Below are 24420 nucleotides of genomic sequence, written 5' to 3'. Positions count from 1 at the left end.
ATTCCAACACTTCCACATACAAGATTTATTTTTTCCAGCTTTACTGAGGTATAAGAACAATAGAAGTTGTATACATTTAAGTTATTCAACATAACTTTTTTTTATTAAGACCATTTTCTGGTGTAGTTTTTAGTTTCATAGCAAAATTAAGGGGAAAGTACAGAGATTTGACAACTACCTTCCCCTACACGTGAACAGCCTCCTCCATTATCAACATCTCCCACCAGAGTGGTACATTTGTTTTACTTAATAAACCTACGCTGACATCGTAATCACCCAAAGTCCAGAGTTTACATTATGGTTCACTCTTGGTGTTGTACATCCTATGCGTTTGGACAAATGTATAAAGATGTGTATCCATCATTATGGTATCATCCAGAGTATTTTCACTGGCCTAAAAATTTTCTGTGCTCTATTTATCCTCTACCATCCCTGAACCCCTTGGCAACTACTGATCTTTTTACTGTCTCCAGTTTTGCTTTTTCAGAATGTCATATAGTTAGAATCATAAGGTGTGTAGCTTTTTCAGATTAGCTTCTTTCACTTAGCAGTATGCAACATAAGGTTCCTCCACATCTTTTCATGACTTGATAGTTCATTTCTTTTTAGGGCTGAATAGTATTCTATTATTTGTATGCAACACAGTTTATTCATTCACCTTCTGAAGGACATCTTGGTTGATCCCAAGCTCTGACAATTATGAATAAACCTGCTATAACCATTCATGTGTAGGTTTCTGTGTGGACATAAGTTTTCAACTTCTTTGGGTAAATATCAAGGAGCCTGATTGCTATATTGTATGGTAGGAATATGTTTAGTTTCATAAGAAACCACCAAATTGTCCTCCAAAGTGGCTACACCAGTTTGCATTCCTATGAGCAAGGAACATTCTCTCCAGCATTTGCTGTTGCCAGTGTTCCAGATTTTGGCCATTCTAGCAGGTGTATAGTGGTATCTAATTGTTATTTTAATTTACATTCCCCTGATGATATATGGTGTACTTATTTGCCATCTGTATATCTTCTTTGACGAGTTATTTGTCAAAGTCTTTGGCTCATTTTTTAATTGGGTTTTTGCTTTCTTACTGTTGAGTTTTAAGAGTCTTTGTAATTTTGGATAAAGTCCTTTATCATACGTATCTTTTTCAAATATGATCTCCCAGCCTGTGGCTTGTCTTTTCATTGAGAAGTCTTTTGCAGAGCAGAAGTTTTTAATTTTAATGAAGTCCAGCTTATCCGTTAATTCCTTAATGGATCATGACTTTGGTGTTGTATCTAAAATGTCATCACTATACGCAGGGTCATGTAGGTTTTCTCCTATGTTATATTCTAGGAGTTTTATGGTCTTGCATTTTACATTTAGGTCTGTGATCCATTCTGAGTTAATTTTTGTCAAGGGTGTAAGGTCTGTGTCTAGAATTATTTTTAGCATGTGAATGTCCAGTTTTTCCAGCACTATTTGTTGAAGAAGCTAGCTTTTCTCCATTGTATTACCTTTGCTCCTTTGTCATAGATCAGTTGACTTTACTTATGCGGCCTATTTCTGGGCTTTCTATTCTGATCCACTGGCCTATTTGTGTGTTCTTCACTAATACTACACTGCCTTCATGACAGTAGATTTATAGTTATGTCTTGAAGTCCGGTAGTATCGGTCTTTTCACTTAGTTCTTTTCCTTCAATATTGTGTGGTCTATCTTAACCGTGTTTAAGATTAGTGATATTAAATACATTTATAATATTGTGAAACCATCATCACTGTCCATCCCCATAACTCTTTTCATTTTGTAAAATTGAAACTCTATACTCATTCAACAATAATTGTCCATGCCCTCTCCTCCTAGCTCCTGGCAATCATCATTCTACTTTCTGTCTCTATGATTTTGACCACTGTAAGTACCTCATGTAAGTTGAATCATACTGTACTTAACTCTTTGTGGCTGGCTTATTTCACTTCGCATAGTGTCCTCAAGGTTCATCGATGTTACAGCATGTGTCAGAATTTCCTTCCTTTTTATGGCTGCGTAATAATCTTCATTGTATGTATATATCACATTTTAAAAATCCATTTATCCATTGATGGACACTTGAGTTGCTTTCATGTTTTAGCTCTTGTGAATAATGCTTCTATGAACATTAGTGTACAAATATCTTTTTGAGACCTTACTTTCAATTCTTTTGGGTGTATGCCCGTAAGTGGAATTGTTGGATCATATATGGTAACACTATTTTTAATTTTTTGAGGAACTGCCATACTGTTTTCCACAGGGGCTCTACAGTTTTACATACCCACCAACAGTGCACAATGGTTCCAATTCCTCCACACCCTCACCAACACTTATTACTATTATTATTTTGATAGTAGCCCTCTTAATGGGTGTGAGTGGCATCTCATCACAGTTTTGATTTGCATTTCCCTAAAAATTAGTGATGCTGAGCATTGTTTCATATGCTACTGACTATTTGTATATCTTCTCTGGAGAAATGTCTACTTAAGTCCTTTGCTTATTTTTTAATTAGATTGTTTTTTGTTGTTATTAATTTTTAGAAGTTCTCTCTATATTCTGGACATTAACCGCTTATCAAATATATGACTTGTAAATATTTTCTCCCAATTCGTGAGTTGCCTCTTTACTCTGCTGATATTGTCTTTTGATGTACAAAAAGACATATGATAATTACTGTGATAATTGATCAATCATATGTCTTCTTTGGTGAAGTTTCTGCTTGAATCTTTTCCCTATTTTTAAAATTGGGTTGTAGTTTTTCTTATTTTTGAGTTGGAAGTTCTATATATGTTTTGGATACAAGTGCACTGTCAAATATGTGACTTCCAAATATTTTCTCTGGATCAGTGTCTTGCTTTTCATTCTCTTAAAAGTGTTTTTGCAGAGGCAAGTTCTTAATTTTGCTACAGTCAAATTATCTTTTTTGGGGGGGAGTAATCATGCTTTGGTATCACATTTAAAAACTGTCTGCCTTACGTTTTATTTTAACTAACTGGTCATACATTAGAGAAGGAAGGATTTATCTCTGTATTACTGATCAAAAAAGGTTTAAGGATAGAATAAGCCTCACTATGACACCACGAAATCCTTGATTATAGCACATAGAGCATTTGCTTCCATTAACCTTCTTCCTATGGGAACCGTATTGTTTTATATTTCCAATTGTTAAAAATCTGTAACCAGATTTTCCCCAGGCTTCTCAATAAGGATAATATTATCAAAGTTAGTAAGACATATATTTTAAGCACTGATTGTGTTATATTAAACATTGTGCTGAATAGGGAGGTTATGTTTTGAACAATCATTTTATAAAAAAGGATTCGGGGCTCGCTTGAATTTTGTTATGCAGGCATTTGAGCTCATCCTTAGTTTTGCTTACAACATTTATGAGGTTATGTGAAGTGAAAAAGCCACATCAGCAGTTAAAAAAGTGGTTTTGTATCTCACAGGATAAAATTGCACATAATCACGAATCCTATGACTTCCTCTGCAGGTTTGCATATCTTTTTTGATTTTTTGATTAAATAATCTTGCATGACACATTGGTGGTTTTCACTCTTAAAATGCAAACTTAAAATCTTTATGGTAAAAGAGCAATTCCTGAGACTTCCCTGGTGGCTCAGTGGTTAAGAACCCACCTGCCAATGCAGGGGACACGAGTTCGATCCCTGGTCCAGGAAGATCCCACATGCCGTGGAGCAACTAAGCCTGTGCGCCACAACTACTGAGCCTGCGCTCTGGAGCCCGCGAGTCACAATTACTGAGCCTGCATGCCACAACTACTGAAGCCCACGAGCCTAGAGCCCATGCTCTGCAACAAGAGAAGCCACTGCAATGAGAAGCCTGTGCACCGCAACGAAGAGCAGCCCCCACTCGCCACAACTAGAGAAAGCCCGTGCAGCAACGAAGACCCAACGTGGCCATAAATAAATAAATAAATAAATAAATAAATAAATTTATTTTAAAAAAAAGAGCAATTCCTCTGAGCAGGCAGGGGGCCATGACTTCACCTCCCCAGGCTGCGCCCCTTTGAGGACAGCTCCCAGTGAACGCTTCCCGGTCCCCGCTCTCTTTCTGTCCTCACATGTATGGGGTATGAGTGTGAGGATGTATGAGGTAGGCTCCTCCAGAAAGAATGACCTTGCTCCACTTTTACTGTTTATTCTTATCTTTTATCGGTACAGTAGAATTTAAAGTGCATTTTGGAAAAAGCCTGTCGGTCGAAAAAGGACTATTTTGGCATCCAATTTTATTACATTCCAGTACATGCGGTAGTATGAATAAATGGCTAGAGACTGCTTCCAAACGATGTGCCTTGTGCAAAGAGCTAGTAACATAAAACGCAGAAAACGTCATTCTTCAGCTCAAGGTTCACTAGGATGACAGGCCGGGCCTTACCTGCCAACTTTTCCTTTAAATTGTCACTTGTCATCACTCATGCCATTCTCCTCCCCGCTTCTCCCAGTCCTGACCTAGGGAACACAGCGTCCTGCTTTCATTTCTCTGGATCACACATGGACAAAACCTTCTGCCCTTGGCTACCTTTAATCAGAGTGAGATCCTCTGGAATTTACACACTAGACACACAGAATAATGATCAATAGCCCAAATATTAAAGGGCAAAGGACACCCAAATTTCAAAGAAGGAAAAACATAGAAATGAACACAAGGACACACCTCCAAACATAAAGAAACAAAGGAGAAAAGAAAAAAAAATAACAAGATATCCAAGTCCTCTATCAAAATAGAAACATCCTAAATCATCATTTTAATGCTGTGGTTATGGGGTCAAGAAGAGCACTCCCTTGGCACCCTTAGAGGGTGTGTGAATTGATTTTACTTCCCTTGAAAGCAATTTGCTATATTGTGAAGAACCTTGAAAATGTTCACAGCTTTTGACCCAGTAATTCTTGAAAAAGGCTCTGCTAAGAAAATGATCAGATATTTGCACATCTTTTCGCAGATGGTCGGTCAGTGTGGCTTTATTTATACTAGTTCATTCTGGAAACACCCTAATATTAAATTAATGATAGTACATCATATGTTCAGATACCATATGACCACAAAAATCTTGATTTTAAAGGACTCAGAGATTACTTCTCAATATAATGTTAAGTGAAAATATGCTGATTTTAAAATATATTGGAAAGAAGTAAACCGAAATATTAAAAGCCATTTTCTCAAGATGGAGAAATCATGAGTGATTTTAAGCTTTTCTTTCCAATTACTCCCTCAAAAGTTTGGGTTAACTTTGTAACCAGACGATATAAAGTATTAAAAAACGGAGATTTACAAGAAAAATGTAAAAAGTGCAAAGCCTGCTCAGGTTATGAAAACATACTTCCGACTTTACTGCGCCTACCTAGGAATAAAGGCCTGGCTGTATCTCACAGCTTCAAGACCCCCTCTCCAGAAAGACCCCCTCTCCAGAAAACGCTTGGGGCTCTCTCCCCTTCCTTGGCCCCATTCCTTCCAGAGGAAGTGTGTAAAAGTAACAAATGCTCACTGTCAAACCTCAAACAGTGGGAAAGTATATAAAATAAGAATAGTAAATCCCCTCCAACTTTCTTTCCCCACTTTTTCTTTTCACATTAAAAACACTGGGGGAGAATTTGCATATAACAGTGCACCCCAATATTTATACACAGTTCCGTGGCTCTTGACAAAAGTCAGGATATAGGGCATTTTCACCACCCCCAAAGTTCCTCTGTGTTTCCTGGAGTCCATTCTCTCCCTATCCCCAATCCTAGGCAACCATTCATTTGCTTTCTGTCACTGTAAATTAGTTTTGTCTGTTGTAGAATTTCCTACCGATGGAATTACACATAATGCTTACAACATTGCTTTTGAGATTCATCCAAGTGGTGTGTCACGGGTAGGTAATATTCTGTTGTATAACTATTATAATTTATCTATCTAGTCACATAGTGACTTCACTGTAATTACCTTATAAGGCCACAGATTCATTTCTAGAATGTGATAAATCACGTCCCCAAGTGTGACTACATTAAACATCTCTTATAGAGAATCCCTAAACCTAAGTCTTGTCTTGGATGTGTGACAACAATATCACAAAGGGGTCAGAGCATAATAACGTTGATTCGGTTGGTTGAAGCTCACGTCTAAACCCGTACCTGTGAATAATGACTGTGAAGCAAGCACATTTTAGACAGTCATTTTAGACATTTATGGATTCTAACCATGTGCTGTGATCAAGAAACCAATGTATTTGTCTTGACATACTACATTTAAAATCTGAATTACACATTTCATAAACTATGGATTTGCCAACTTTTTTTTTCAGTCATTCTGAATTAATAACCCTTAATTAATGTTATTAACATAAACATCTGGGTAAATGAATATTGCATTAACTTATCTCAAACCTAAAAGGTAGTATTTAAGCAATTTTATATAAAACTCCTTTCAAAATATTTTCCTTTAAAAAACCCCCACAATTATAATGCTGGCAAGGACATGTTGAATTTTATGGAGATCCTATTGCACCAAAAATATAGGAAGATGAACCCCAAATATAATCTTGTAATAATTTCACAAAGATCTTGTACGATAAAGATAATTATGAAACTGGTTTGATGCCAGAGTAAGAGACGGGAATTATTTTGAATGGGGTACTTAACCTGCCATAGAGTTAACACAATTTTATTCAGATTATCAGTAAGAATGTGAAGAAATTATTGATATATATTTGGTGCTCTCTACCCTTCATGGAAATGAAACGGCCAGCCTGGGCACTGCGGGACAGAACCTTTGCCTGTGGCTTCTGCGCTCAAAGCTTACCTTCCTGACTCAAACGTGAACCATGTTGAGTCCCGCCCGTATCTCCTCAGTGAGCTGAGAGGCCACATGACCAGCTTGACCTTGGCATTGTGGATATCCCAGAGATAGATATTCTCATGAGTGATCTGCATTGTGCATTCGCCATAAATGTCCAGGTTTGGTGTAGGCATAAGATACACGTTGAATCGCTCTGCAAAGAAACAAGGAATGGAGAAAATGAAGCCAAAAGAGGTGTAACTTTTTTGGCAGCACTGTATGAATTTGTATACCTACCTACAGCCTTCAGAAAGTGTTACTGTGTCCCTTGGTGACATCGATATATACTGCGAATCACTACCTTTTTCTATTGTATGGGAAAAGGAGTTATTCTTAATCATTAATCCATTCACTCATTCTTCAACTTTTTGTCGCATGCATTCTCTATGGTGGGGATTAAATGGTTAAATTGTACAGTGGGAACATAAGGGCAGAAAACGAATTGGAGTCTGCCCAAATGCCGTAACTGTCCGCTTCTTCACATAATCTTAAGTGGATGTCATAGAAATAATTTCTGCGAGGAATGTCTTCTTTAACTTACACAAAAACGTACTCAATTTTACCTTTGAGGCGTGAAGGATTTAATGCCCACTCAGACTGACTCTCAAAGCATAGAGTATTCACGGTCACATTCAGCTTGTGATAATTGCAGATATTCATTACTGCCTTCGGCAGAACTTCAGACATTGTTTTGGTATGCAAAATAAAAGCACATAACTGTTTCATTCCTGGATAGTTTGAAATTGAAAATCTGATTATTAGGCAATGATTCCAAACCTCACTTTACAACTTTTCATGTATCTCAAAGGTTATCGCAAAATCCTGCAGCCCCTGGTCCCCATTAAAATGCATTAGATGCACTTTATTTTGAAAAATAAGGTTAGTTGGTAGGTTCCAGGAAGTAAAGAACTGGGTATGACCAACAAAGTGTCCTACAAAGTATCCTTAGTTCCTAGCACCATATTCTTGGTTTATAGTAAATGATCAATAAATATTAGTTAATTGTATGAATGAAATAAATATATCCCACGATGAATACGGGCTGCAAGAATTGAGGAATTACAAAAAAATAATGAGTCGTGGTAACAAAAAGTCTAAGAATTACTGGCAGATACATTTTTGTGAGTTTGAATTTAATTGTGAATAGTCCTTTAAAGGCAGTGCTGTTGCATGAACTATTTTGAGAGGCATCATGGTGCAGCTGCAGTTTGTAAAGGATTGAGATGTTTAGAAATGTGCCATCATCCATCATGATGCTACAATCTTAAACACTGTATGTTTGCTGGTACTGAGCTCGAATTGTCTGTATAATAGAAAGAATCTTTTCAGGGGCAGGTATTTTGTAAAGCAAGGATTTTCTGATGCAAAATCAGTTATATTTAACTTAAGCACGACAGCTTGAAACTTAGTAGCCATATGGTCAATATTGATGTTCAAGTGCCTAGATATTCTGGGACCAAAAATAATCTAATGAGTCAATATTCTAGTTGTTGACCCATGAAAGTAATATGTATATAGATTTCACAATTATTTCCCAAAGAAAAGGCAAAATGAGATAAATTCTATCGCTGAAAAATGAAGAACATTGTCCCATTAATTATGTGCAAGAAAAGGCTGTATCTATATCTACATAGACACGTACATATTCCATAAACCTTCAAATGCTTGTGTGCACGTATCTACGTGCAGCATTAAATACATCCCTCACTTTCCCAGCACAGTTCCCTCTCCAATGGGATTACAAGTAAATCAAAAGGGTATGATCTAATATGAGAATAGAAATGAAACTTGGACCCAACAGAGTGACTCAGGGCTATAGTTAATGCCTGAAGAGCAATATTCTTTTCTTTGCTCAAGACACTTTTGATGAAGTTCAGCTTCTACATTTGGAACTAACCATGTGCCAGTGGCATCTGTTGTGCATAGGGAAAATATTGTCATTATAAAAGCGGAAAGTGAAATAGCCCTCTAAATTTTTTCCTTTCCATCAATCCCGGAGTCTGAAGAGAGCATCGGAAGACTCACTGCCAAAATGCCAAGAAATAACAACACTTTTTAAAAACTCCCGAAATAAATAAACATCATTAAACAATCTTACTGTTGCTTAAGACTGCACTGACCCTTGATATTCACACCCATTGTTTGTAACTGAAAAAACGGAGCATACAAAAAAATGGTCCTGACATGGAGTGTCCTTCAAACGGATGTTCCGTGAAAGGTTGTACATAATCTACAGAGTATTTCAGAGGACCCAGAAGAACCATAACGTTTTCACAGAAATGTCTGCGTGCTCTAATGTTAGCAGATAAAACCTAACAGTAATAAACACAGAAAAAGTACAGTCATCACAATGGCCATTGGAGAAAGCTGGAAAATAATTAATACGTGAATTTATTATGAGTCACATGACATAGGGCTGTACACACCAAAGTCTTTGAGGCGCATTTACGAACAAGTTCAAAGTGATGGGATAACTCCCCTAAGGAGTCCTTCCAGGGCCACCTCTAGACAGCACAAAGCAGGTGAACCTTACCTGCATCCCTTCCCTCTGGCCTGCCTTTTACTTTCCCACTTTATTTTTTTTAACCTGGCTACTCAAGTAACCCCTTCTTGTTATGGTTTAGAATGCTCTTACCTTCTTTTTGATGCTATTTCTTCTATCTTAAGAAAGGAATTACCCTAAACAATTTTATTTTCAATTTTTCAATATTCAAAATTTATCTTCCTCTAAGGGCTAATTTCCAAGGATCTGAGATTCAATGAAAACGTAGGCTAATTAATCCAGCAGAAAACCAGGCACATAAAGATAAGGGCAGCACATCAAGTCATCTAGCAAATTACACTTCTTTGAATTCCATTTTAACGGAAGGAAGGTTTCTGCATTTGCTATGAAGAAATTATTTTATGCCCTTAGTAACATAAAACACATTGTTTTACTAAAACTTGTTATGTTTTCCATTGGGCCATTTCAATACGAAATAGTTAAAACTGGTTCCAGTAAAATGACTTTTAAAAATATTTACCTCTATGAAATAATCCTATCAGGCAGGTTTTTTAAACCCATCTCTGATCATGTCACCTTTTTATTTAAGAAACTGCGTGTGGGTTTTACTGCCTAGAGTACTGGTTTTCAGGTTTCAGTGTGCATCAAAATTACCTGGAGGGCTTGCTTCAATACAGATGGCTGGCTTGCCTCCACCGTTATTGTTTCTGATACAGTAAGTCTACCCCAGGGCTGGCTAATTTACATTTCTACTTGTTCCCAGGAGATGTTAATGCTGCTGCTCTGGGGACCACACTTCGAGAAGTGTCGATTTGTGAAACTCATTTAAAAATATTGCCAAGGAAGTAGCAGCATCTGAGAAACCGAGGAATGCTTTTGAAAAGTGATGCTATGTTCCAGTAGAGCAAATCAGCACATTTTATTCAAAATTGTTTTCTAATCTCTGCTCAAATCAATTAATTCTATCTCAACTGACTCATGCCTGACTTGTCAAGAAAGAGTTCTTATGCCAATTGGAATAAAGAAGGGAGAGAGGCATAGAAAGAAAGGGGGTATATGAAAGATAGTTCACAATTCAGCAAGATATGTATATCCCAAGTATGTCCTTTTGAGATCATCAACAATAACAATAAAAACACTATAAAGAAGCACTGAACAGCAGAGTTCCAAGTAGCCAAAAGAATTAGAAAAGAAACTAGCTGTCTAAATAATGATAATAATATCCTGAAACATGAATAAAATATAAAGTCCTGTGAAGACTGGTGAATGTGTGAAGAAATAAATGTTTGAAAGGTTATGTAAAAAATATTAGTTTTAAATGTGTTCACACATATAAACTATAGAATTCTAGAGCGAAAAATCCCAAACACATTGCCCATAAAACTGTATTTTGGTAAAACTTAGGTTTGTATAATGGCTGATAGATATATGAGAAAACATAATTTTATTTTAAATGGCCAAAACAATAACAAGGTGAAATATTTATAAGATGAATTGTTCTGTCCAACAAAGATGCTTACTGTTGCTGAATCTGCAGTTGCACTTACCAGAGCAGTTTTACTCTAGGGCTGGATTAAGAGGTCCAAAGGAAGAGACCATGCTGCAAATGGCCTTGACACAGGGTTAAGGTCACAACCACAAGAACAGTCTGGAGGGGGCTACAAAACAAGGTTTGGTCAAATTGAATTGGACAAGATCTGGCGAGAAAGGGTAGCTACACTCAGGAGAAATGGTCCTGGAAAAGGGACAGTGAGACCCCAGGTGATATGTGGGAGACCCTGAGAAGGACGGAAACCTTCCCTTCTCAGCCAGTGAGGTTTTACATAGATCTTGTTTAGGGCAGGAACTAACCCAGTATAATATTAGCTGGAGCCTGGCAAGTGGAGGTAAGTGGAGCTTGCAGGTGCAGCAGGAAGCAGAGGATCACTGATGACGTTTCTGACATGAAGCAAAATACCCTCCAGTGACTAGAAATCAGTGAACAGAAAAAAAAAGGATGATGAGCTCTTCAACCAGTTTCTTGGTAATTTCCATCTTGTAACAGAAGAGATGGAACACTGGTTTTAAAGGAGAACCATGCTAGGGCTTCCCTGGTGGCGCAGTGGTTGGGAGTCCGCCTGCCGATACAAGGGACACGGGTTCGTGCCCCGGTCCACGAGGATCCCGCGTGCCGTGGAGCGGCTGGGCCCGTGAGCCATGGCCGCTGAGCCTGCGCGTCCGGAGCCTGTGCTCCGCAACGGGAGAGGCCACAACAGTGAGAGGCCCGCGTACCGCAAAAAAAAAAAAAAAAAAAAAAAAAGGAGAACCATGCTGAAAAACAGACATATAAGCTCAGCTAAGTTTCCTTGGTAATAAAGTGAAGTATTAAAAAAAACAGACTTCTGGAATTTATGTATTGAATAATTTTGTGAATCTACCTCATAGTAAACAGTGTCTGTGACTGCATGAATATAAAATACATCTTGTGTATATTAGCTGATTAATTAAAATAAATTTGGGAAATGTCTATTGGATGCCAGTCCATTCTTTTTTCAAAGAAAGTCCTTTAAGTTTTAGCTGTTAGCTGATTGCTGAGCAGTCTATCCACCTCTGTCTATCTCACTTCTCCTGATACTTCAGAAGTTGTGGGTTTGAAGGTTGGGTCAAAAGAAAGGATGGAACATGGAACTAAGTATTACACCTAAATATCTGAAAAATAAGAGCTTCATAAATATTAAAACCGTCAGGTTTTCCATGGGGAGAGGTTAAACTTTATAATAACTGCAGCTAAGTGGGTGAGTGTAAAGTCATACTTTCACCTTCTCTTCCTAAAATCCAAGTATGGCTCAAAAGGAGAAGCCCCACAATAAGAAGAGTGTTCTTTAGCAATCTGGTGACATCCCTAATTTTCTGAATTTCAATTCCAGGGTCTTCCATATAGTAGAGACTTAAATATTTGTTAAAGTTCATTAATTAAAATATTTAGGGATTATTAAATTAAACAACTTAAAGTTAATATTTATATGCATATATATGGTTATGCAATGATTAATAATAGCTCTAAATGATTGGACAATGTATAATTTTGAATTTCACTTAGTTGTTTCTATCAACCAGTGTTTCCATAAAGTAAAACTCACTCTACATACAACTTACTGGTCAAAATAATTTTAAAGATTTAACAAATTATTTTATAGCAAGAGAATTCAATTTTTATCTCAAAATTTCATGTGATCAGAATATTGATAGTTACGGAAGACATCTTTTCAGTTAAATTTATTACTGCAGCTAATTCATTAAAAGACCCAAACTTATTTGTCCCATCAAATGTGGAAATGAGCGTTGTCCAGTTGGTGACCTTTATCTCCTTATTTAGCCACCATGAACAGCTGTGGCTGCATCCTGTATCCTGCTCGCAGATTCATCTTGGTGAGAAGAATAACCACTACACCTCCCAACTCAGGTTGTCCCCCGTCCTCTCTTGCACACTGCTCTGGTACCAGCCTGGTCAAGACTAGATGATTCTACAGCTCTGCCAGCCTGGGTGAGAGAGCAACCTCCCCATCTGGCGAACATCCAAATTCTATGAGTGGTTCTCTTGCCTTTCCCCCTTCCTCATGCTTGGAGGGGGACAGACCCCCTCCTTTCTGCTCTTCTCCTATGAGAGAATTCTCCTCAATTAATCTTCCAGCCTGCTCTTTAGAATTTCATGGTGTTTTTCCCACATGATCCACCGCTCTGGGGCTGCAGTACCTTTCTGACACAGCAAGAAAGTCCCACTCTAGGCTCTATATTTAACAATTGTTACATACCAATTCCAAACATGAAATTTCAATATTAATACTAAATTAATAAACAGTCTACTAAATGTTATTTAGTCAAAGGACCAGAGTTATTGGTCTACTATTAACCACTAATTAGTAAGTCCACAAGAATCGGGTGTTTGAAAACCTAAATGCATGCTTGGGAGTGTTGGAATTTGTTAATGAGAATTCATCTCAATTTCGAATCTAGGTTCACCCCACTGTTTGATAAAATATGCTTTGTTTTTAATGGTCATATGAAGTGCCACAAAATTCAATAGAACCAGATGTTACTCAGAAAATAATGAGATTTTCAAGATCATTCTGAACTTTACATTCCTGTCTCCAAATGGCTGTAATATTGGGATATTGCAGTGGTCAGCCTTCAATTTCAGCAGCCTTAGAAATGGAGCCACACTGGGAAAGCAGATATTTGCACATTTAGACACATCCTGAGATCTGTATAATGCAATTAAACCAGCAATGAAACAAAGCATGATTGATGCTTGTCAAAATTTGTGGAACTCTTCAGAAATTGTGACTCCATTTCCACCAGAGTACTGAAATTTGTCAAAATTTATTTTATTATAACGTGGCAATAGCAATAAATGCAGTTGCCAGGTGCCACCTGCTCAATGGACACTGTGAATTGGAATCCTTGCAATTCTCGTATCAAATGGCAGCACTTAAAAAAAAAAAAACCAGGGCTTCCCTGGTGGCGCAGTGGTTGAGAGTCCGCCTGCCGATGCAGTGCCCCGGTCCAAGAAGATCCCACATGCCGCGGAGCGGCTGGGCCCGTGAACCATGGCCGCTGAGCCTGCGCGTCCGGAGCCTGTGCTCCGCAACGGGAGAGGCTACAACAGTGAGAGGCCCGCGTACCGCAAACAAACAAACAAAAACAGTAATATCTTTTAATCCCCCAGGAACTAATTTATTTTTTTCCTTCCTTCTTTCTTTCTTTCCTTTTCTTTTTTTGACAAAAAAATTACTGTTGACAGCATTTTATCTGCATTTCCAAGTAAATCATGTTCATTGTAGTAAATACAGAAAATCATCAAAAATTCAACTGCTATTATACCGTATAGAGATAATCTGTTAAAGTAATGTGTATCTTAATATACAAGCATAGTCACATATATTGTACTTATTATCATACAGAATGTAAAGTACTGAACCCTTTATATTGCCTTTACTATAGTATAAAATTTTCAGGTGCTATTAAGGATTCCTTGGGGATACAGTTTTAATGATTGCATAATATTCTACTGTATAGCTATGCTGTATTTCATTTAATAATTATCTATTTGATGAATATTGAAGTTAAGTCAACTTCTGTCTGATATAAATTAGGCTATAAGAAAATAACCAACTTTCAGCTTAATTTGCTAAATAATTCACTCATTTTATATTGAGTCATAGGGTTTACTTTATTCTTATATATACATTTTGGATCATTTTAATACCCTTGATTATTAAATTACATTGGGTACTAAGATCTGAATTATTGGATTAAATGCCATAAACTCTTTTAAGAACCACACATTGCCAAATTGCTTTCCAGAAATTCCGTACCAATCCATATTCCAATTAAAAAACATATTTTATATTTTATATATTCATTTTACATAAATGTCCCCGGCCAGACTTTTAAACTAGCTTTACTATTTCTCTGTTGATTTTAAGAATTCTATATACTACAAATTTTTCCTATCATGTTTATGACAAAGACTTCATCTCAGGTTTCCTTAATTTTGTTTATGGTATTTATGGCCAGAAAATGGAAAATGGTTTAAATTTTTCTAATAAGTCCTTTGTTACTGAAAGGTTAAATATTATATTACCCGCTCATAGCAGTTTTAGCATTTTATTTTTTACAGTAACTGGTATATTGAAGCACAATGAAATGTTCATATCTTATTTATAACATTTATTCAGTTTTGACAAATGCACAAGACACAACTTTTCTGTCACCTCAGAAAGTTCCCTTATGCTATTTTCCAGCTGCCCATGGCCCCCAGAAGCAACCACTGATCTCATTTCTAACACTGTAGGTTATTTTTGCCTATTTTAGTAGCCTCCTGTGAGTCAGAAGCTCAGCACGTCACTAATTTATTTCCATTTTGTGGCATTCCATTTTTATTTTTTATTTCCTTTTAACTTTTTTTGATGGTGTTTTTTCAGGAGCATAGGTTTGAATTTTGATGAAGCCCAAATTATTTATTTTTACAGTTTTTTTCAGTGTTTTATATAAGAAATCTTAGCCTATCCTAAATTTGCATCCACCTTAAATTGATGTTTGAGTATGGTGTGAGGTAGGGGTTAAGGTTCATTGTTTCCTATATAGATATACAGTCAGTCTAAAACTATTTATTAAAGAAATATTCCTTTTCTCATCGAAATGACCAATAAGCTTATGAAGAAGGGCTTTGGTGCCCTTGTCAAAAATTACTGATCCATATATGTGGATCATTTTCTTTCTGTTCTGTTCCACGGACCTATTTGTCTATCCTGTCCTGATTACTGTCACTTATAATAAGTCCAGAAATTAGAAAGGGTACACATTCCAACTTGGTTCTTCCTTTTTGAGATAATTTGGCTAGTGTTGGTCCTTTGCCTTCCAAATACACTTTAAAATTAACTTGTCAAGTTCTAGAAAAAATGCCTGGCTTTCAGGATTTTTATTGGAATTGTGTTGAATCAATAGGTTACTGTAAGGAGAACTGACATCTTAACAATATTGACTATTCCAATCATGAATGGCTTATCACTACATTTATTTAGATGTATTCATTTCTCTCAGCAGTATTTAGTTTTCACGGTAGAAGTCTTTGCTGATTTTATCTCTGAGTATGTGATTTTTTTAAATGGTATTATAAATGATACTATCATATTTGTAATTGTTCACTGATAATATATATGTGCGTAAATGTTATATATATTTATATAGATAAGTTATATCTATATAATATTTACACACACATATACATATAAATACATACATATTAACTTTTTATCCTGCAACATCACTGAATTCAGGTAGTTGTAGTTGCTTTCTCATAGATCCCTTAGCGTTTTCAAGGTACACTATCTTAACCTCTTATTTTCTTACTAATTTTTATAATTTTAGTTTCTTTTCTTGTCATATCACACAAATTAGGACCTTAAGTAGAGTAAGTAGAATATTGAATAGAAGTGGTGAGAGAGGATATCTTTCCCTTATTCCCAATCTCATGAGGAAAGCATTCAATATTTTACCTTCAAGAATTCTATTTTCTGAAGGTTTTACATTGATGTCCTTCATCAGTTTGAGAAAGTCCCTTCTATTCCTAGGTTTTTGAGAGTTGTTTTCATAAATGCATATTGTATTTTATCAAATGCTTTTTATGGATCAATTGTAATGATCATATGATCTTCTCCCTTGACCTATTAATGTAGTGACACATAATGGTTGATTTCTGGGATTTTTTTGCATTTCTGGCATACATACCAATATTGATCAGAGTGTATTATCTTGTTAATACTTTAATATTCCATTTTCTAATTTTTAAAAGGATTTTATACTTACAGGCATGAAAGATATCTGTCTGGAATTTTATTTTCTTGCATTGACTTTTTCTGGTTTCAGTATCTGGCTTATAGTGGCTTCATAAAATGAATTGTGAAATCATCTCTCCTCTTCTGTTTTCCAAAAAACTTTGCATAGGATTGATATTATTTCTTCTTTAAATAGAATTCAAGAGTGCAACTGTATGGGACTGGAGTTCGTGTATGGGAAGTTGTATAATTTTTTTTTTTTTTTTAGCGGTACACGGGCCTCTCACTGTTGCGGCCTGTTGCGGAGCACAGGCTCTGGATGCGCAGGCTCAGCGGCCATGGTTCATGGGCCCAGCCGCTCTGCAGCACGCAGGATCTTCCCGGACCGGGGCACGAACCCGTGTCCCCTGCATCGGCAGGCAGACTCTCAATCACTGCGCCACCAGGGAAGCCCCTGGAAGTTGTATAATTTTAATTTAAATTTCTTGAATGGACATAGGGCTCTTTGGGTTTTCTATTTGTTGTTAAGTTACTTTGGGTAATTTGAATCTCTGTTAAGTAATATAAAATTTTATTTTATTTACAAAGCCTATAATCAGAGATAATATTTTGATTTTTTCTTTTATGGCAGATGGAAATTAAAAAACATTTCCCCCGACACTTTTCCCTCCAATTTTAACATTTATTATATCCTAATCTGAGCTCTGGGACTGTTATTACTACAGTTAGGATTTTAAACTATGCTCAAAGAAAAATGTAGAGCTTTGCAAAATATATTTTTTAAAGTGAAAGGCTAAAATTTGATGCTCTCAACATCTACCTCAAAAGATTTGAAAAAGAACCTGCAATTAAATCCAAAACTATGGAGCAACTGAGTGATTAGTCACAGTGAATGAGAGCAGAAATTAATACATTTTAAAACATACTGAAAAAAAGGTTTAATAAATAGGTAAATCTCTGATGATGCTGACTATGGGGAAAAAAAGCCAAAAATAACCTATATGAAGTAAAAAAGGAGCTATCGCTACAGTGTAGACAGGTATTAAGAAGATACTACAAGGATGTTGTGATTAAATTTATGTCAGTAATTTTGAAACTTTGTAAGAAATGCAAGAAACGTTGCAACAAAACTTTGCAAGAGAGTCCTAAAATCACTGGTAGATGTTTTGAAGCTGATTATAATCAACAGTTTATTACCCTGAGTTTTCAAACTTTAGTGCATGTTAGGTCCCTGGGGTTATTAAAATACAGACATCTGGTCCCACATCCCAGAGATGTTTGTTTTAGAGTGTGGCTGGGGGCCCAGAATTTTCTTGTCTAACACACACTTGATGTGAATGTGACAGAGACATGCACAATATTCCGGAGAAATATGGACTTTCCTGCTAGGCACTGTGCTACTTGCTTTGCATGCTATATTTAATCCTTACAACAATCCTATGAGACGTGTACTATCAGTATCATCCCAAAGAGCAGGAATCTGAGATTTAGAGCATTTCAGTCTCTTGACCATGGCCCCAGAGCTTATGAGAACTGGAACAGAACTTGATGATGTACTAAGTTTGTTTGGCAACATATGTTCGTCAGGCTACAAGTTTGACTTTCAAGCTTGACACCATAGTTTTACTGTAGCAGGAACAAAATGGATCACCAAAAGTTGGGTATATCAAAAGTGAAATCTCGGCCCCTGAATGCTTATACTGGTGGGAGGGAGAGGAAATGGAGCTCCCCGGACTGAGCCAGAAAGTTGCAAAACTCATTCAAGAAATCAGAGTTTGAGGTCCGAAAAACTCAGTACTTACTGAAATATCCAGGAGGAGAAATATAAGGTTTTATTCTGCCGGTGAAAAGGATGGAGAGTCTAATACAGTAGAAACACAGGATTAGACAATTGGAGTGAAAGAAGAAATGCAGAAGACAAGTACAAGAATGGTAGGAAACACTCCTATCTACACAAAGGGAACTCACAATATCCAGGAGGTCCATGAAGAGAAGCCCTAGAGAAGCTAATTTGTACTACTCGAATCTAAACAAGCTTTGGTACGAAAGTATAATGGACCACATTAATGCTCTGAATTAACAGAGCACAGAAGAGTGAGACAAATTTGAGGTCAGCGTTCTTAACTGTTTTTGAGCCACAAACCACATTAGCAGTCTGGTGACGCCATGGACTTGTCTCAGAATTATGCTTTTAAATGTATAAAATAAAATTCATAGCATTACAAAAGAAAAAAAATGAAATCTCATTAGTGTATACTGAGGTTTTCTTTTCTTTCCTCTTTGTGTGTGTGTATATTTGTGTTTGTTTTCTGTCAAATGAGGACTCATTTAACCCAGTTTCTGATCAAAGTTCAATCTTTGAGCTTCCTCCTCGTTTCATCCAGGCTGATTTGAAAACCCCCGGAACTGATATAGTCCCAGGTGTCAGCAGAGGAGACACGGTCCTCTTATCTGGTTCGTATGTACCCATCTCCCTGTGGAGTTACTTCACTTGCTTTCCTGTGACACAGCAAGTCCTGCTTTCAGAGAGTATCTGGGGTCCAGTGGGGGCCAACAGGAAGCCTGGGCACCCCATCCATGCCATATCAGTTTTGAGACAGTTGAGGTGTAGCTTTATCTTGTTACACCTTGCTAGGCTCTGCTGACATCTCTCCATCACATCTCTCCAGCTCTTCCTAGGCTTGTCATCAAACTCCATGCAGAGAATCAAATTCTAGTCTTTGTTCTTGTAGTAGCCTCCAATTTACATGAGGAGATAGAAGCATGTGTCTGTGTCCACTCAAACTCCCAGGGAAAGGGTATGCGCAAGGCATTACCTTATTTTCAAAGTCCCTCTTTTTGCCTGTAGTTGGGAGATACCAGTAATTCTGGACTCAGCATTCTCCCCAGAACCTTCTCCTTTCACATAATTACAAATGTTTCTGAAATTTGCATCTTTGTTATTATTGTGTTTGTATAGGGCATGTTTCTAGGGCAAAGCAAACAGGACAGGTCCTTTGGTGTTTCAAGGTATTTCTCCCAGTATGCATCTCACTTTGTAATGATATGGCCAGAGTTAGACAATGGATCACTTAGATTTGGCAGTGTAGGCAGGGAAGCACTACAAAACACCCGTGATTTCCTTGAATCATCTATTTCAAAGAGAGGTAGAAATATTTATGGCATTGGCCTTGATTCCATTGTAGTGCATACTGAGGACCAAACAGGAAAAGTGGTGTTTTGACCTAGTTTATTGATTATATGCAATGTCGACAGCAATCAAAGAATGGAATTAGCAACACAAGATAAGGTGAGGAGGCACATATTTAGGGCCCATTCAGGACTTTGTGTTATATCCACGAGTATCATCTTATTCTTGCCAGGATGGCTGCTCCCCTCACCATCATCTTTCAGCTTCCCCTGTAGATAAGCACCTCCACTGGTTATACTGGCATTTTCCAACCTGTTTCATGGAACAGATATGAATATCCACAAGCTATGGACAGGAGTTATGCGTAGAAAAAGACAGATAGGTAAAATGAGTATGGGAAATGTTGCATTACACAACGTTAAAAAAGATCTTCATTCTAGTACAGCTTTATTCAGCTCACGCATATGGTGACCATCATATAGGGTTGGTATTAATTTCCTAGGGCTGCTGTTACAAAGTACCAAAAAACTGGGTGGCTCAAAGCAACAGCAATTTATTATCTCATAGTTCTGGAGGCTAGAAGTCTGAAATCAAGGCGTTGGCCAGGCTAGGTTCTCTCTGAAGGCTTTAGAGGGAGAATCCTCCCTCATCTCTTCTAACTTCTGGGGTTTGCTGGCAATCCTTGGCCTTCCTTGGCTGGTAGATACATCACGCAAGTTACATGGCCGTCTCCTCTCCATGCATCTTCACATCATCCATCTCTGTGTCCAAATTTCCCCTCTTTATAAGGACATATTGCATGTCATATCGGATTAGGGCTCTTTCTAACGAGTTTGTTTAAACTTGGTTCTCTGTAAAGATCCTATTCCCAATAAGGTCCCATTCTGAGGGTTAGGACTTCGACATCTCTTATTTTGGAGGGGAACACAATCTAACCCACAATAGTGTTACGTAATATTACATTCACTCTGCTGATTCCCTCACTGCAGAAGGTGTATAGTAGTAGTAGTAGCAGTATTTCCTGGAACTCACTTTGGGAAATACAGGAGTGTGTGGATGGCATTTGGAAGCTCAAACATAGGTATGTGAAATTTCTTCTCCCCATGCAAAAGTGCGTTTTGCTGAGTGTTATCCCAGGGACAAAAAAAATTAACCTGGAACACTCTTTCATGACTAGTCATAAAGTATGTGTATAAGTGTGAATATGGCTTACCCCAAATCAGTTTTGAAAAACTGGGGAAAAGATCCTTAAAATAGAGAAAGTTTTACTGTTACGGGTGTTATTGTTTTGTCATTAACTGGCCATTTCCCAAACGAATAAAGGCCTGCTAATACTGGCTTTAATTACTGATGGACATTAAGAATTTCAGACTTCCTGCCTGACTGAGAGGGTTATTTAGAGGAATAAGAAATAAGTTTTTTTTTAAAGAAAGGTAGGCTGCTCTGATTAGAACTGATCATACCTATACCACAGCACTTCTATTTTTATTTTAGCATGTAGATTGTATCATTTATCTCAATTCTTCACTTCCTCTCCACATTAGATCAGACTTTCTAACTCATGTCGTGGCCCCACAGGTGGGGTGTACTTTTGTACCCCTTGACTTTGGGCTTGGCCACAGGACTTGCTTTGGTCAATGAATGTCAGTGGACATGACAAATGCAGAGACTTAAATTATGTTGCAAGTTTGGGCTTGATCTCTTGCCCTAATGTTTTTGTTTTGGGAACATGCCTTAGGTAGCCGTTAGTGTCAGGAGGATGCGATATACACGGAAGAGATGCAGACATCACGTGCAGCTTGGAGCCAGTCTCAGCATTACCCAGCCTAAATCCAATGAACCCTAGCCAACCCACCTATGCATGAATGATAAAGACACACTTCCAGGTCTGTGCTATTGAGATTTTGTGTGACCAAGAACACAGCATTATTTTAAAAAACATTGATCAATACACCTTGTTTGTAGGTTTGTCTCCCTCACTATTCTGTGAGCTTTTTAAAAGTAATGGCCCTATTTTACATAATTCTACATTTCCTCAGCTTAGTTCTTGCATAGCATAGCCTCGAAAATGTTTGATGGGTGAAGAATGAATGAGTGAGTGACATACAAGGGACTCTGAGTGGAATGTAGGAAGCATGGTTACTCTGGCAACCCAAGTAAATAATTTAGAAACAACACTGGAATACCGCTTTGCTTCTGCAGAAAGGTTATACACACATTCTTAGGCTAAAAGTAGGAATTCGTGCCAATTCTAGACCATTCATAAGCAGGGACTCTTGGTCCTGGAAAAAACCAAACCCTCAAATCTGACTCTGCATTAACCCGATGGCAAAGTCTGAGGTTATTTTTCCATTTTGTTTTGGATAATGATCTCTTGTATCAATAGCAAAATGGACATATCCTTGAGTCTACCTCCAACTGCAGCAGCAGGAACTTCACACAAGTGACTCGCTTCTTGGCTGTGATGCTTACTTCTGCTATTAACGATTAACACGTAACATCTGTTTTCTAGAATTGCTATTACGTATTGTGACTCCTTTCTAAATAACTATGATTATAACACCTTACATTAACATTTTCTACATAGGCTTTTTTCTTACATTAATATTTTCTAAGGTCAGCATAGGTTATCTTAAACACAACTGAAAGATGTGAAGATTCTGCAAGTTGTAAGAATTTAAAATTCAACATGTCTACTTAGTATGCACTCTTTTGTGGCAGTGTTATCTGAAGTCCAAGAATAAGTTTGTGTGTGTGTGTGTGTACTTGTGTTCCCTTATTTTCACCTATACTATGTGGGATTCTGAATCAATAGGAAAACAGCTGACAGCACTAGATGAAAAATGATTATAGCAAAGAATTTAATCAATAACCACTTTTATCTTAGCAACATACATTACACATGTAAAAATTAATTGCACAAATGTTTACTCTTTGCTAGTCTCAGAGTAAATAAGACCAAGCTGTTTGAAGAGTCAGAAAAACACTAGAGGAGTAGTAGCAATTTTGAATGTCAGAAAAAAAATGCTGTGGTTAGGACTGAGCAATGAGTCTTCCCTTGATGACGGGATACCACAAGATCACCACAAGCCACCGTAATGTAATTTATTACATCAATTCTGCACGCATGCATGTGTATCTCATCTCTTAGGAGAAATTTCAAACTAAATCCCAGCATATCACTGATAAAACATTAAAATAATGTTTCTGATGAATAAGAAATTATAGAATTTAGGGCTTCCCTGGTGGTGCAGTGGTTGAGGGTCTGCCTGCTGATGCAGGGGACACGGGTTCGTGCCCCGGTCTGTGAGGATCCCACATGCAGCGGAGCAGCTGGGCCCGTGAGCCATGGCTGCTGAGCCTGCGCGTCCGGAGCCTGTGCTCCGCAACGGGAGAGGCCACAACAGCGAGAGGCCCGCGTACCGCAAAAAAAAAAAAAAAAAAAATTATAGAATTTAACACTAAAATGCTTTAAGGAAAAAACCTAAATCTGTGATGACAAATCTTTCATAAAGGATTGATTCCAATCTGAACATATTAATGACTTAAAACATGTATTAGGAAGTTAAAGAATTTGTTTATATTAAGAGGTGTTATGATTGAAAACTATGGAAGGACAGCTTTAAAAGATAATATTATTTTTTAAAATACTTTAGTTAGCTAAAACAACAAACATTTTCCCTACATGCAGTAAAATGAACAGGTGTGTCCCTAAAGCGATCCCGGGGCTCAAGGGAGAGGGTTCAAGTTAGCTAAAGAGCATTCTTAGTCTTTAGCATAGGATTTTATAGACTACTGGTAGTTATTTCAGGGCGGACTTAAAATGGAATTAGCATGTTTACGGGAGAGGTCTACTGATTAGGAAGTGACAAAATCGGGGAATGCAAGTAACAAGTCGTGCCAATGTGTGTGTGTGCTTCTCTTCCAGGCAGCATGTAAACACACATTCACTGGGATTTTTGAGCTGGCAATAGTAGAGTCTGTAATTTAGACATTCTGTCAAGATTTATGCCTTTCATGTTGTCCTTTGGTATAAATTATTCTTTTAAAAAGTTTTAGCTAGTTCTCAATGGCCAAAAGAAACAAAGGAAAGATGTTATTATTTGGACTTGAGGAAGCATTTTAAAGAAAGTGTATGTAACTCGAAGAGCTTGGAGCAATGGCTATGTCCATGGCTTTGGACTCAAAGAGAGAAATTCACCCACGTGGAAGGTACTTCCTGGGGAAAAGAAATCCTTCCAGCTAAGTTTTTCCTTTTAACGCTAAACACTGAAGGGTCTCAGTGATCATGATTGTGTGTGTGTGTGTGTGTGTGTGTGTGTGTGTGTGTGTGTGTGTGTGACTGCCAATTTCCTTTATGGTACCATGTACTTTTAGGGGTCATTTAAATGGATCAAATACTACCTTCTTTAACTAAATAATTACTATATATTAAAAGCACATATAACCCTTTTTATCAATTTAGGATTATTAAACAAAATAAACCTAAAAAAGCATTGGACGGCATTGGATGTTATTATAATTTCAGGTCTTCTCTAAAGTATATGCAGGAATTAGTTTTTGATTTCTTTATTTTTACTTGTGCTTTAAACAAACAAACTTGTGCTTTTTTAAAAAACTGAGCTAGGCA

At 37.2% G+C, this 24420-nt stretch overlaps 1 protein-coding gene across 1 annotated transcript in view; it reads right to left on the bottom strand.

The window, feature by feature from the left end:
* Positions 1 to 24420, bottom strand: part of DOK6 (docking protein 6) — a 243776-nt gene that overhangs the window by 136635 nt on the left and 82721 nt on the right. Inside the window, exon 3 of the mRNA XM_060027789.2 lies at positions 6806 to 6995. Coding sequence (XP_059883772.2) covers positions 6806 to 6995 — 190 coding nt within the window. The remainder of the gene's footprint in view (positions 1 to 6805; positions 6996 to 24420) is intronic.

Source organism: Delphinus delphis, chromosome 13, assembly GCF_949987515.2.
Source record: "Delphinus delphis chromosome 13, mDelDel1.2, whole genome shotgun sequence".
Taxonomy (NCBI): Eukaryota; Metazoa; Chordata; class Mammalia; order Artiodactyla; family Delphinidae; genus Delphinus; species Delphinus delphis.
The sequence above is the reverse complement of the archived record's forward strand: the minus strand, read 5'-3'. Positions and strand labels throughout refer to the sequence as shown.